Source organism: Ascaphus truei, unplaced genomic scaffold, assembly GCF_040206685.1.
Source record: "Ascaphus truei isolate aAscTru1 unplaced genomic scaffold, aAscTru1.hap1 HAP1_SCAFFOLD_673, whole genome shotgun sequence".
NCBI classification, from domain to species: Eukaryota; Metazoa; Chordata; class Amphibia; order Anura; family Ascaphidae; genus Ascaphus; species Ascaphus truei.
Genome location: NW_027457006.1, coordinates 45726 through 61308, shown reverse-complemented (window position 1 = coordinate 61308; position 15583 = coordinate 45726). Strand labels below are relative to the sequence as shown.

Sequence of the window (15583 nt, the reverse complement as noted above, 5' to 3'; positions counted from 1 at the left end):
GAGAATGACAATGGCTGAAACATGGGCCATACGAAGATTTTAGCCAGACCTACTTAAGGGTGTGATAAGAAGACAACTAACAGCCCACTTACAGGCCGTCTCCTGGTACAGCCCACTTACAGGCCGTCTCCTGGTACAGCCCACTTACAGGCCGTCTCCTGGTACAGCCCACTTACAAGCCGTCTCCTGGTACAGCCCACTTACAGGCCGTCTCCTGGTACAGCCCACTTACAGGCCGTCTCCTGGTACAGCCCACTTACAGGCCGTCTCCTGGTACAGCCCACTTACAGGCCGTCTCCTGGTACAGCCCACTTACAGGCCGTCTCCTGGTACAGCCCACTTACAGGCTGTCTCTGGTACAGCCCACTTACAGGCCGTCTCCTGGTACAGCCCACTTACAGGCCGTCTCTGGTACAGCCCACTTACAGGCCGTCTCCTGGTACAGCCCACTTACAGGCCGTCTCCTGGTACAGCCCACTTACAGGCCGTCTCCTGGTACAGCCCACTTACAGGCCGTCTCCTGGTACAGCCCACTTACAGGCCGTCTCCTGGTACAGCCCACTTACAGGCTGTCTCTTGGTACAGCCCACTTACAGGCCGTCTCCTGGTACAGCCCACTAACAGGCCGTCTCCTGGTACAGCCCACTTACAGGCCGTCTCCTGGTACAGCCCACTTACAGGCCGTCTCCTGGTACAGCCCACTTACAGGCCGTCTCCTGGTACAGCCCACTTACAGGCCGTCTCCTGGTACAGCCCACTAACAGGCCGTCTCCTGGTACAGCCACTTACAGGCCGTCTCCTGGTACAGCCCACTTACAGGCCGTCTCCTGGTACAGCCCACTTACAGGCCGTCTCCTGGTACAGCCCACTTACAGGCCGTCTCCTGGTACAGCCCACTTACAGGCCGTCTCCTGGTACAGCCCACTTACAGGCTGTCTCCTGGTACAGCCCACTTACAGGCCGTCTCCTAGTACAGCCCACTTACAGGCTGTCTCCTGGTACAGCCCACTTACAGGCTGTCTCCTGGTACAGCCCCGTGTACTGGATAGTGGCCTACGGGTGTGTAGCAGCGATATGCATCTGCTTCTTCTCTCCCGACCAGAACATTTTCCTGGGGGAGGACATCAGGAAACAGCTGCCCCAGGAATCCCGCCGAGTTCGACAACATTAACATCAACTGGAAAACTATCATGCAAAGATTGGGCAAGGATAACAACGCCCTGCGTGGGACTCATTACCCAGGTGTGAAGGAGTCTGTCCCTCCCCCCGCAGGGTGACAGTGACACAGACAGAAGGGAGCTATGAGTCTGTCCCTCCCCCCGCAGGGTGACACAGTGATACAGACAGAAGGGAGCTATGAGCCTGTCCCTCCCCCGCAGGGTGACACAGTGACCCAGACAGAAGGGAGCTATGAGTCTGTCCCTCCCCCCCGCAGGGGGACACAGTGACACAGACAGAAGGGAGCTATGAGACTGTCCCTCCCCCGCAGGGTGACACAGACAGGAGGGAGCTATGAGTCTGTCCCTCCCCCCGCAGGGTGACACAGTGACACAGACAGAAGGGAGCTATGAGCCTGTCCCTGCCCCCGCAGGGTGATCAGTGACACAGACAGAAGGGAGCTATGAGTCTGTCCCTCCCCCCGCAGGGTGACACAGTGACACAGACAGAAGGGAGCTATGAGAATGTCCCTCCCCCCGCAGGGTGACACAGTGACACAGACAGAAGGGAGCTATGAGTCTGTCCCTCCCCCCGCAGGGTGACACAGTGACACAGACAGAAGGGAGCTATGAGTCTGTCCCTCCCCCCGCAGGGTGACACAGTGACACAGACAGAAGGGAGCTATGAGTCTGTCCCTCCCCCCGCAGGGTGACACAGACAGAAGGGAGCTATGAGTCTGTCCCTCTCCCCGCAGGGTGACACAGTGACACAGACAGAAGGGAGCTATGAGTCTGTCCCTCCCCCCGCAGGGTGACACAGACAGAAGGGAGCTATGAGACTGTCCCTCCCCCCGCAGGGTGACACAGTGACACAGACAGAAGGGAGCTATGAGTCTGTCCCTCCCCCGCAGGGTGACACAGTGACACAAACAGAAGGGAGCTATGAGACTGTCCCTCCCCCCGCAGGGTGACACAGTGACACAGACAGAAGGGAGCTATGAGCCTGTCCCTCCCCCCGCAGGGTGACACAGTGACACAGACAGAAGGGAGCTATGAGACTGTCCCTCCCCCTGCAGGGTGACACAGTGACACGGACAGAAGGGAGCTATGAGTCTGTCCCTCCCCCCGCAGGGTGACACAGTGACACAGACAGAAGGGAGCTATGAGACTGTCCCTCCCCCCGCAGGGTGACACGGACAGAAGGGAGCTATGAGCCTGTCCCTCCCCCCGCAGGGTGACACAGACAGAAGGGAGCTATGAGCCTGTCCCTCCCCCCGCAGGGTGACACTGACACAGACAGAAGGGAGCTATGAGTCTGTCCCTCCCCCCGCAGGGTGACACAGTGACACAGACAGAAGGGAGCTATGAGTCTGTCCCTCCCCCGCAGGGTGACACAGTGACACAGACCGAAGGGAGCTATGAGACTGTCCCTCCCCACGCAGGGTGACACAGTGACACAGACAGAAGGGAGCTATGAGTCTGTCCCTCCCCCGCAGGGTGACACAGTGACACAGACAGAAGGGAGCTATGAGTCTGTCCCTCCCCCCGCAGGGTGACACAGTGACACAGACAGAAGGGAGCTATGAGTCTGTCCCTCCCCCCGCAGGGTGACACAGTGACACAGACAGAAGGGAGCTATGAGCCTGTCCCTCCCCCCGCAGGGTGACACAGTGACACAGACAGAAGGGAGCTATGAGACTGTCCCTCCCCCGCAGGGTGACACAGTGACACAGACCGAAGGGAGCTATGAGACTGTCCCTCCCCACGCAGGGTGACACAGTGACACGGACAGAAGGGAGCTATGAGCCTGTCTCTCCCCCCGCAGGGTGACACAGTGACACAGACAGAAGGGAGCTATGAGCCTCTCCCTCCCCCCGCAGGGTGACACAGACAGAAGGGACATATATCCTATTCCTCTTCCTTCTCTGCCCCATCAGGTCTCTTGGAGAAGCTGGTAGAAATGAACGGGGTTCTGGAGGGGATCCAGAAGTCCCTGGACATGTATCTAGAGACCAAGCGCCACATCTTCCCCCGCTTCTACTTCCTGTCCAACGACGACCTGCTGGAGATCCTGGGACAGTCCCGTAATCCCGAGGCCGTCCAGCCCCACCTGAAGAAGTGCTTCGACAACATCAATTTGCTCAAGATCCAGAAGGTAACCTGGCGCCCGCTGGCCAATCGCAGGTCTTCTGAGAGGCGGAGCAACACGGCACCAAGGTTCTAGCTGTGCCAGGATGGGGGAAGCCTATGGGATAGATCTGGTTAGCACCCACACCGAGGCGGTGGGATCTCAATATGGCAGCCTCTATTATGCTCAATGCCAGCGATGGGGGGACCAATATGGCAGCCTCTTCTGCTCAATGCCAGCGATGGGGGGACCAATATGGCAGCCTCTATTATGCTCAATGCCAGTGATGGGGGGACCAATATGGCAGCCTCTATTATGCTCAATGCCAGCGATGGGGGGACCAATATGGCAGCCTCTATTATGCTCAATGCCAGCGATGGGGGGACCAATATGGCAGCCTCTATTATGCTCAATGCCAGCGATGGGGTGACCAATATGGCAGCCTCTTCGGCTCAATGCCAGCGATGGGGTGACCAATATGGCAGCCTCTTCTGCTCAATGCCAGCGATGGGGTGACCAATATGGCAGCCTCTTCTGCTCAATGCCAGCGATGGGGGGACCAATATGGCAGCCTCTTCTGCTCAATGCCAGCGATGGGGTGACCAATATGGCAGCCTCTTCTGCTCAATGCCAGCGATGGGGTGACCAATATGGCAGCCTCTTCGGCTCAATGCCAGCGATGGGGTGACCAATATGGCAGCCTCTTCTGCTCAATGCCAGCGATGGGGGGACCAATATGGCAGCCTCTTCTGCTCAATGCCAGCGATGGGGGGACCAATATGGCAGCCTCTTCTGCTCAATGCCAGCGATGGGGGGACCAATATGGCACCCGAGTAATTGCTGAGCCAGAAATGTGAGCCCAGGCTAGTTAGCACGTGTGCCACGGCAGAACGCCAGTGTGGTAGTCTAGGTATGGCTGTTCCAGGGACCGAAGTACAAGATGGCACCCGGGCTACGTCCCATGCCCAGGATGTTGATGAAATATGGCAGCTTGTGTTATGCCCATTGTCAAGGCATTCGCCAACCATGGATGACCAACATGGCACCTTGCTATGGCAGTGACCAGAATGAAGGTTTAATAAGGCACACTGCTAATGGCTGTGCCAGCAATGTGGAGCCAACCAATGGCAGCCTGTGTATCGTGGCACCCCATGAGACTAGTTCGGGATATGCCATAGATGCATTTCCAATATGGCAGGCTGGTTCTGGCCAGTGGCGAGGCAAATCTAACTCTCTGGTTGTGTGGAATGGGGGATGCTGGGAGGTGGGGGGGGGGGGGTGAGACCGTGGGACTGGGCAGGGTCTGTCTGAGCTATCACGTTGTCTCTCGTCCCTCCAGGTTGGGGTCATCAGTAAGTTTGAAGCTGGAGGAATGTTCTCTGCGGAGGGGGAGTACGTGGAGTTTACGCACCCGGTGCTGCTGGAGGGTCCCGTGGAGGTAAGAGGGGGGGGGGCAGGCAGGGGGTGCTCAACTCCAGTCTTCAAGACCCTCCCCCCCCCCAACAGGCCAGGTTGTAAGGATATCGCTGCTTCAGCACAGGTGGCTGAGCCACTGATTGTGCCACCTGTGCTGAAGCAGCGATATCCTTACAACCTGGCCTGTTGGGGGGTATTGAGGACTGGAGTTGAGCCTCACTAAGATAGACGCACTGACAGAGAGAAGGGACACGAGGACAGTCCCAGCCTCCGCAGGGTGACACAGCCGGCAGTCACCCCCCTGTCCCTGTCCCGCAGGCCTGGCTATGACAGAGAGAAGGGACACGAGGACAGTCCCAGCCTCCGCAGGGTGACACAGCCGGCAGTCACCCCCCTGTCCCTGTCCCGCAGGCCTGGCTATGACAGAGAGAAGGGACACGTGGACAGTCCCAGCCTCCGCAGGGTGACACAGCCGGCAGTCACCCCCCTGTCCCTGTCCCGCAGGCCTGGCTATGACAGAGAAGGGACACAAGGACAGTCCCAGCCTCCGCAGGGTGACACAGCCGGCAGTCACCCCCTGTCCCTGTCTCACAGGCCTGGCTATGTGACATTGAACGGAACATGCGCCGCACGTTGAAGGAACTGCTGAGGAACTGCAGGGCGGCGCTGAAGAAGATTAGCAGCAAGCGGGACAAGTGGGTGAAAGAGTGGGCAGGACAGGTGAGGAGGTCCCCCCCCCCCCCGCAGTGTGACGCTCCCCCCCCCCGCAGTGTGACGCTCCCCCCCCGCAGTGTGACGCCTCCCCCCCCCACAGTGTGACGCTCCCCCCCCGCAGTGTGACGCTCCCCCCCCCGCAGTGTGACGCTCCCCCCCGCAGTGTGACGCTTCCCCCCCCCGCAGTGTGACGCTCCCCCCCTCCGCAGTGTGACGCTCCCCCCCTCCGCAGTGTGACGCTCCCCCCCCGCAGTGTGACGCTCCCCCCCGCAGTGTGACGCTCCCCCACCCCGCAGTGTGACGCTCCCCCCCCCCCCGCAGTGTGACGCTCCCCCCCGCAGTGTGACGCTCCCCCCTGCAGTGTGACGCTCCCCCCCGCAGTGTGACGCTCCCCCCGCAGTGTGACGCTCCCCCCCGCAGTGTGACGCTCCCCCCCGCATTGTGACGCTCCCCCACCCCGCAGTGTGACGCTCCCTCACCCGCAGTGTGACGCTCCCCCCACCCCGCAGTGTGACGCTCCCCCCCCCCCGCAGTGTGACGCTCCCCCCCGCAGTGTGACGCTCCCCCCCGCAGTGTGACGCTCCCCCCCCGCAGTGTGACGTTCCCCCCTGTGTGATGCTCCCCCCCCCGCAGTGTGACGCTCTCCTCCCCCGCAGTGTGACGCTCTCCTCCCCCGCAGTGTGACGCTCTCCTCCCCCGCAGTGTGATGCTCTCCTCCCCCGCAGTGTGACGGACCCCCCCCCCCCGCTGTGTGATGCGCCCCCCTGCAGTGTGACGCTCTCCTCCCCCACAGTGTGACGCTCTCCTCCCCCGCAGTGTGACGCTCTCCTCCCCCGCAGTGTGACGCTCTCCTCCCCGCAGTGTGACGCTCTCCTCCCCCGCAGTGTGACGCTCTCCTCCCCCGCAGTGTGACGCTCTCCTCCCCCGCAGTGTGACGCTCTCCCCCCCCGCAGTGTGACGGACCCCCCCGCTGTGTGATGCTCCCCCCCCCGCAGTGTGATGCTCCCCCCCGCAGTGTGATGCTCTCCTCCCCCGCAGTGTGACGCTCTCCTCCCCCGCAGTGTGACGCTCTCCTCCCCCGCAGTGTGACGCTCTCCTCCCCCGCAGTGTGACGCTCTCCTCCCCCGCAGTGTGACGCTCTCCTCCCCGCAGTGTGACGCTCTCCTCCCCCGCTGTGTGATGCTCCTCCCCCGCAGTGTGATGCTCCCCCCCGCAGTGTGACGCTCTCCTCCCCGCAGTGTGACGCTCTCCTCCCCACTGTGTGATGCTCCCCCCCGCAGTGTGACGCTCTCCTCCCCCGCAGTGTGACGCTCTCCTCCCCCGCAGTGTGACGCTCTCCTCCCCCGCAGTGTGACACTCTCCTCCCCCGCAGTGTAACGCTCTCCTCCCCCACAGTGTGACGCTCTCCTCCCCAGCAGTGTGATGCTCTCCTCCCCCGCAGTGTGACGGACCCCCCCCCCCCCCGCTGTGTGATGCTCTCCTCCCCCGCAGGGTGACGGACCCCCCCCTTCTGTGTGATGCTCCCCCCCCCCGCAATGTGACGTTTCCCCCTGCAGCTTCTTCCTCCTCTACTCCTCTCTTACCTCCTCTCTTATTCCTTCTCTCTTACTTCCTCTCTTACTCCGTTCCTTTCTTCCCCCTCTACTCCTCTCTTACTCCTTCTCTTACCTCCTCTCTTACTCCGTTCTCTCTCTCTCTCCTCTCCCATCTCACCTCCTCTCTCTCACCCCACCTCTCTTCCTCTCCCCTCATCTCTCACCTCCTCTCTGTCTCTCCCTCCCCCGCCCCAGATGTTGATCACCTCCAGTCAGATCCAGTGGACCACCGACGTCACCAAGTCCCTGATGACCTCCAAGGAGCGAGCGGACAAGAAGATCCTCAAAGTCATGAAGAAGAAGCAGGTGTGTGTGTGTCACACATGGGGACCCCCTCCCCCCCACCCCCCCGCTTCATCACAGCTAGAGAAGGGACCTGACAGTGGGCATTGGTGTAGAGTTTCCCTTAGTCCCCAAGAGCTGACAATCTTGGTCCTCTTCGCACGTGACACTTGTCTGACCCAGAAAAGTCACAGGTCATTCATTCCGTCCCTGACCTTGGGAGAATTCGTCTCTCGCCCATCTCCCAGCCTTCCACTTTGCCTGGGAGAAGGAGCGGCTCAGTGAGTAACCACACTGACTGGCTGTAAGAGGCGTGTGCAGAGGTACGCAATGGAGACCGTTTAAAGTGAAACTAAAATTAGGCGTTATTGCACCTGTCCCTTTAACACAGCAAAAACATTTAAGCAAAAGGAAAACCTACTCCGCTTTGGAGAATATCTACACATGTAGTCCAGCCCTCTCTAACTGGGTGGTTAGCATTACCAGCCCCAAATATATATACATATAGAAGAAAAACAGCCTCCAGAGAGGGGAGGGGAGCACAGCAAGGGACAAATCGCAGGAACCAGCACACCATAGGTTAAAATCTAGTTTATTGGTCCACAAGGGGAGACACCATGTCTCCCCTTATGGTGTCTCCCCTTGTGGACCAATAAACTAGATTTTAACCTATGGTGTGCTGGTTCCTGCGATTTGTCCCTTGCTGTGCTCCACTCCCCTCTCTGGAGGCTGTTTTTCTTCTGATCTTCAATCAAGTTGGATGCACGCCCACACAGACTTCTTGCTGGTTATCATCATTCTACAACTCAAAGTGAGTGGACTGTGATAGTACTACTGATCTCTAATTGTGTCACCTATACTGTTCAGTGACTTATCTGAGTGTGGTAGGAGAAAAGGGAACCCCTTTGGTGTTGTGTTCCCCTAATACCCTATAAATCCCACTCTAAGATTTAAGCCTCATGTGGCAGTCACATATTTATGAACTACTGTATGTATTTTGGTTGACAATGGATACCAATCCTTTTGGAGCAGTATCAAATGATTAATACACCTAAGAAAATAGAATATTGATGTCTGTGGCTTACGGGACTTGTTATACAACATAACTGTGGAATATATCTGTTGCACCATATTGGACTCAAAGTCCAGTTCCCTATATATACATATATACAGATATATAACAGTCCCATAAGAAAGTCTTATCTGTATCTTGTAGTTGTAGGGGGAGGCCTCTCTGCTCTCCTGGGTCCGCACCCTTGTGTGCTATAGCAATATCAGGATCCAGGTTTAGAAATCTTGTCCCCTTTTACTTGCTGTCAGCCTGCAGTCCCTTTGCAGCTCAAGACATCTGTCCTTCCTGGCTCAGCCCCAATTGTGAGACTCGGGAATCCTCTTCCTGTGTCTCACATGACACTATTTCACAGAGCTGTGATTAGGCAGGTGGAGTTGGTTGATTTGCACACCAGCAATTAACCAGCGCACTGCTGGATTAGAGGCAAGTTTCTGAACAGGGATAAGTCCCTGTCACACTGGCACTGAGTGTGGAGCAGGGGAACCTGGTCCAATTCCCGGTGTCGGCTCCTTGTGACCTTGGGCAAGTCACTTTATCTCCCTGTGCCTGAGGCACCAAAAACATAGATTGTCAGCTCCACGGGGCAGGGACCTGCGCCTGCAAAATGTCTCTGTAAAGCGCTACGTATAACTAGCCGCGCTATACAAGGACATGTTATTATTATTATTATATTAGACGCGCCAAATGGAGACATTTAACAAGGACCAGACTGTGTTCACAGGGTGCCAGTGGGTGTCCGTGGGAGCCCGTCGGTGCCTGTGGGTGTCTGGGAGATCCCTTCGTCGGGTGTTAACCCTTGCAGGACCCGATCCTACGTATGTGGACTTCCCTGAGCAGGAGAGTAGGCGGGACCGTATTATACCTACGGGACACCAGAAGTAAGGGCAGGGGGCGCTCCACTCCACCCCGCAAGAACCCCCAACACATTTTAAGGGTATCCCTGCTTCAGCACAGCTGGCTCAATCAGTGGCTAAGTCGAAGACTGGCCAACTCCAGTCTTCAAGGGCCACCAACAGGTCAGGTATTGGGGATACCGCAGGTGGGTGCAGTCATTCAGACTGAGCCCCAATACGTGGTCTGTTGGTGGCCTTGAGGACTGTAGATGAGCACAGGTGGTAAAGTTGGGACAGCCACGATCGGTGTATAAATACCCTTCCCCCCCCCCCCCCCACGCCGCAGGTGTCCATGCTGAACAAGTACTCGGACGCCATCCGCGGAAACCTGACCAAGATCCTGCGTCTCAAGCTGGTGGCCCTGGTCACAGTGGAGGTCCACGCCAGGGACGTCATCGATAAGATGCTGAAGAGTGGCTGCATGGACGTGGCCTCGTTCGAGTGGCTGAGTCAACTGCGTCTGTACTGGGACAAGGTGCGACTGTCCCTCCCCCGCAGGGTGACACAGTGACACAGACAGAAGGGAGCTATGAGTCTGTCCCTCCCCCCGCAGGGTGACACAGTGACACAGACAGAAGGGAGCTATGAGTCTGTCCCTCCCCCCGTAGGGTGACACAATGACACAGACAGAAGGGAGCTATGAGCCTGTCCCTCCCCCCGCAGGGTGACACAGTGACACAGACAGAAGGGAGCTATGAGCCTGTCCCTCCCCCCGCAGGGTGACACAGTGACACAGACAGAAGGGAGCTATGAGCCTGTCCCTCCCCCGCAGGGTGACACAGTGACACAGAAGGGAGCTATGAGCCTGTCCCTCCCCCGCAGGGTGACACAGTGACACAGACAGAAGGGAGCTATGAGCCTGTCCCTCCCCCCGCAGGGTGACACAGTGACACAGACAGAAGGGAGCTATGAGTCTGTCCCTCCCCCCGCAGGGTGATACAGTGACACAGACAGAAGGGAGCTATGAGTCTGTCCCTCCCCCCGCAGGGTGACACAGTGACACAGGCAGAAGGGAGCTATGAGTCTGTCCCTCCCCCCGCAGGGTGACACAGTGACACAGACAGAAGGGAGCTATGAGTCTTTCCCTCCCCCCGCAGGGTGACACAGTGACACACACAGAAGGGAGCTATGAGTCTGTCCCTCCCCCCGCAGGGTGACACAGTGACACAGACAGAAGGGAGCTATGAGACTGTCCCTCCCCCCGCAGGGTGACACAGTGACACAGACAGAAGGGAGCTATGAGCCTGTCCCTCCCCCCGCAGGGTGACACAGTGACACAGACAGAAGGGAGCTATGAGCCTGTCCCTCCCCCGCAGGGTGACACAGTGACACAGAAGGGAGCTATGAGCCTGTCCCTCCCCCGCAGGGTGACACAGTGACACAGACAGAAGGGAGCTATGAGCCTGTCCCTCCCCCCGCAGGGTGACACAGTGACACAGACAGAAGGGAGCTATGAGTCTGTCCCTCCCCCCGCAGGGTGATACAGTGACACAGACAGAAGGGAGCTATGAGTCTGTCCCTCCCCCCGCAGGGTGACACAGTGACACAGGCAGAAGGGAGCTATGAGTCTGTCCCTCCCCCCGCAGGGTGACACAGTGACACAGACAGAAGGGAGCTATGAGTCTTTCCCTCCCCCCGCAGGGTGACACAGTGACACACACAGAAGGGAGCTATGAGTCTGTCCCTCCCCCCGCAGGGTGACACAGTGACACAGACAGAAGGGAGCTATGAGACTGTCCCTCCCCCCGCAGGGTGACACAGTGACACAGACAGAAGGGAGCTATGAGTCTGCCCCTCCCCTGCAGGGTGACACAGTGACACAGACAGAAGGGAGCTATGAGTCTGTCCCTCCCCCCGCAGGGTGACACAGTGACACAGACAGAAGGGAGCTATGAGTCTGTCCCTCCCCCTGCAGGGTGACACAGTGACACAGACAGAAGGGAGCTATGAGTCTGTCCCTCCCCCCGCAGGGTGACACAGTGACACAGACAGAAGGGAGCTATGAGACTGTCCCTCCCCCCGCAGGGTGACACAGTGACACAGACAGAAGGGAGCTATGAGTCTGTCCCTCCCCCCGCAGGGTGACACAGTGACACAGACAGAAGGGAGCTATGAGCCTGTCCCTCCCCCCGCAGGGTGACACAGTGACACAGACAGAAGGGAGCTATGAGTCTGTCCCTCCCCCCGCAGGGTGACACAGTGACACAGACAGAAGGGAGCTATGAGTCTGTCCCTCCCCACGCAGGGTGACACAGACAGAAGGGAGCTATGAGTCTGTCCCTCCCCCCACAGGGTGACACAGTGACACAGACAGAAGGGAGCTATGAGCCTGTCCCTCCCCCGCAGGGTGACACAGTGACACAGACAGAAGGGAGCTATGAGCCTGTCCCTCCCCCCGCAGGGTGACACAGTGACACAGACAGAAGGGAGCTATGAGTCTGTCCGTCTCCCCACAGGGTGACACAGTGACACAGACAGAAGGGAGCTATGAGTCTGTCCCTCCCCCCGCAGGGTGACACAGTGACACAGACAGAAGGGAGCTATGAGCCTGTCCCTCCCCCGCAGAGTGACACAGTGACACAGACAGAAGGGAGCTATGAGTCTGTCCCTCCGCCCGCAGGGTGACACAGACAGAAGGGAGCTATGAGTCTGTCCCTCCCCCCGCAGGGTGACACAGACAGGAGGGAGCTATGAGTCTGTGCCTCCCCCCGCAGGGTGACACAGTGACACAGACAGAAGGGAGCTATGAGTCTGTCCCTCCGCCCGCAGGGTGACACAGACAGAAGGGAGCTATGAGTCTGTCCCTCCCCCCGCAGGGTGACTCAGTGACACAGACAGAAGGGAGCTATGAGCCTGTCCCTCCCCCCGCAGGGTGACACAGACAGGAGGGAGCTATGAGTCTGTGCCTCCCCCACTCCTCTCTGTCTGTGTCTCTCAGGATGTACATGACTGCTCTCTCTCTCAGATGTTGATAACTTCTCTCTCTCTCCCCCCCCCCCCCCCCCTCTCAGGATTTTGATGACTGCCTCATCAGACAGACTAACACACAGTTCCAGTACGGATACGAGTACCTGGGGAATTCAGGTCGCCTGGTGATCACTCCTCTAACTGATAGGTACCTCCCCCCACACCAGGACTGCATGCACTTACCTCAGCCCTTTTTACTGTGTATGTAGGTGCGCAGTGTTTCCCCTCCGGAGACGCCAGGATAACCAGGTGGGATCACTCTGCTATTGCCCCTCCCCATCCTGTGAGGTAGGAAGTCTGGTGACCAGTGGTGTCACCGTAAGGAGATAGATATAGATGTGTCTCCACCCAGGGTTCTAGAAGCAGGTTCCTCGGAGCTCTGGCTGAGGGCCTCACCGACCCCTCCCCCCCATCCTGTGAGGTAGGAGGTCTGGTGACCAGTGGTGTCACCGTAAGGAGATAGATATAGATGTGTCTCCACCCAGGGTTCTAGAAGCAGGTTCCTCGGAGCTCTGGCTGAGGGCCTTGCTGACCCCTCCCCATCCTGTGAGGTAGGATGTCTGGTGACCAGTGGTGTCACCGTAAGGAGATGGATATAGATGTGTCTCCACCCAGGGATCTAGAAGCAGGTTCCTCGGAGCTCTGGCTGAGGGCCTCACCGACCCCTCCCCATCCTGTGAGGTAGGAAGTCTGTTGACCAGTGGTGTCACCGTAAGGAGATAGATATAGATGTGTCTCCACCCAGGGTTCTAGAAGCAGGTTCCTCAGAGCTCTGGCTGAGGGCCTCACCGACCCCTCCCCATCCTGTTAGGTAGGATGTCTGGTGACCAGTGGTGTCACCGTGAGGAGATAGATGTACCTCCACCCAGAGTTGTAGAAGCAGGTTCCTTGGAGCTCTGGCTGAGGGCCTCACCGACCCCTCCCCATCCTGTGAGGTAGGAAGTCTGGTGACCAGTGGTGTCACCATAAGGGACAGATGTACCTCCACCCAGGGTTCTAGAAGCAGGTTCCTCAGAGCTCTGGCTGAGGGCCACACTGACCCCTCCCCATCCTGTGAGGTAGGATGTCTGGTGACCAGTGGTGTCACCATAAGGAGATAGATGTACCTCCACCCAGGGTTCTAGAAGCAGGTTCCTCGGAGCTCTGGCTGAGGGCCTCACCGACCCCTCCCCATCCTGTAAGGTAGGAGGTCTGGTGACCAGTGGTGTCACCGTAAGGAGATAGATATAGATGTGTCTCCACCCAGGGTTCTAGAAGCAGGTTCCTCAGAGCTCTGGCTGAGGGCCTCACCGACCCTTCCCCCCCATCCTGTGAGGTAGGATGTCTGGTGACCAGTGGTGTCACCGTAAGGAGATAGATATAGATGTGTCTCCACCCAGGGTTCTAGAAGCAGGTTCCTCGGAGCTCTGGCTGAGGGCCTCACCGACCCAGCACCCTGAACAGGTATGAGAGACTGAGCAGAGCCATGTATATAGTCCCACTCCAAGTAGATTCCTTTAGAGCCGGGCACGTAGGGTTACATTTGGCGCCCATCGCGGGGCCGGGAATGCAAAAGAAACGTTTTTGCTTGCTTTAGAGCGAAGATTGTGATTTTCGATGTTTGAACTGTCGATTTGAAGAAAAGTGTGTTAAGATTTGTCACCGACTTTGTGTGGTAGTTTGTGCGTGTCCCGCCGTGGAATTTTTTTTATTTTTTTTACACGTGACAGTTTCCAAAGACTCTCGCTAAAGGGAAATCATATTTGCAGGTTTACACAGAATCACCAAAAGAACGATTTCTGCGCTCCTACCAATTAGGCTAAAATAAAATAATAATCTATGAAAAAGGGTTATTTTGTTAAACCCTTTGGCCAAAGCATTTATAAGCCTGCACGCCACGACAAGGCATAACCGTATGCAGGAACCTACACTAAATATTATGTGGATAGTGCAATTAAAATCTGGCTAAAGCCAGTATCATACTTGCCTTTACTATGGAGGTAAACTGGGTGCACAAATTCCTAGGTGTGAATATAATAAAACTTACACATATACATCTCTCTGTCAGCCTTACACATTCACCTACTGTACCATTCCATGGAGGGTGATGTCCAGACTGACACTGGGGTGTATTATACCTGCACTCATTGGAAATTCGGTAGGGGCTCAGTAACTGCTATGTAAAGCAGATGAGCCAATAAACCTACCCCTATGACGTTTCAGAGATACTATATTTAAAATGCCCCTAAGGAGTATGCAGCAAGGAAAAAGAATTGCCTAATATTTGTGAGAAACTGTACAGAATACCGCGCTCCTCCCTATACACAGAATCAGCAAGAATTGTATGCGTTTTTGATCAAAGAAACCATTTTACACATCCCTATGTGTTGGCAGCTAGACGTGTGCAAGATAACGGTGCCGAGTATCTAACAAAAGTCCCCGGAGATGGAGACTGAAGTATAAGGTGTTGATTGCTAAAAACAAGCTGCAAGCTTTGCACAAGAGAAAGACACGATCATACCTCACCAGCGTTACATTATATGCACTAAAGACTGTTTTGATAATGTAACACCCCCTGTCCCCCCGCCTCCCAAGGGGTTACTAGAGGGTTGGAGTGTATCGGGCCACACCCTGTGTTGCCATGGGATCATGACATCACGGAGAGTATATAGAGAAGGTTAGGTTCCCGGACGACAAGATGAGAGGAGCCTCAGGGAGAGTATATAGAGAAGGTTAGGTTCCCGGACGACAAGATGAGAGGAGCCTCAGGGAGAGTATATAGAGAAGGTTAGGTTCCCGGACGACAAGATGAGAGGAGCCTCAGGGAGAGTATATAGAGAAGGTTAGGTTCCCGGACGACAAGATGAGAGGAGCCTCAGGGAGAGTATATAGAGAAGGTTAGGTTCCCGGACGACAAGATGAGAGGAGCCTCAGGGAGAGTATATAGAGAAGGTTAGGTTCCCGGACGACAAGATGAGAGGAGCCTCAGGGAGAGTATATAGAGAAGGTTAGGTTCCCGGACGACAAGATGAGAGGAGCCTCAGGGAGAGTATATAGAGAAGGTTAGGTTCCCGGACGACAAGATGAGAGGAGCCTCAGGGAGAGTATATAGAGAAGGTTAGGTTCCCGGACGACAAGATGAGAGGAGCCTCAGGGAGAGTATATAGAGAAGGTTAGGTTCCCGGACGACAAGATGAGAGGAGCCTCAGGGAGAGTATATAGAGAAGGTTAGGTTCCCGGACGACAAGATGAGAGGAGCCTCAGGGAGAGTATATAGAGAAGTTTAGGTTCCCGGACGACAAGATGAGAGGAGCCTTAGGGATGATCATAAAGTTATAGCACAGACCAGCCCTCCCCTGCTTATTATGTTGTAGATTGGG

General features: G+C 56.8%; 1 protein-coding gene across 1 annotated transcript in view; it reads left to right on the top strand.

Annotated features, from left to right (window-relative positions):
- DNAH2 (dynein axonemal heavy chain 2) overlaps positions 1–15583 on the top strand; it is a gene marked incomplete at its 3' end in the record, with an annotated part of 158236 nt that overhangs the window by 96934 nt on the left and 45719 nt on the right. The window contains exons 31-36 of the mRNA XM_075584607.1: positions 3095–3312; positions 4625–4723; positions 5296–5421; positions 7206–7316; positions 9544–9732; positions 12269–12372. Coding sequence (XP_075440722.1) covers positions 3095–3312; positions 4625–4723; positions 5296–5421; positions 7206–7316; positions 9544–9732; positions 12269–12372 — 847 coding nt within the window. The remainder of the gene's footprint in view (positions 1–3094; positions 3313–4624; positions 4724–5295; positions 5422–7205; positions 7317–9543; positions 9733–12268; positions 12373–15583) is intronic.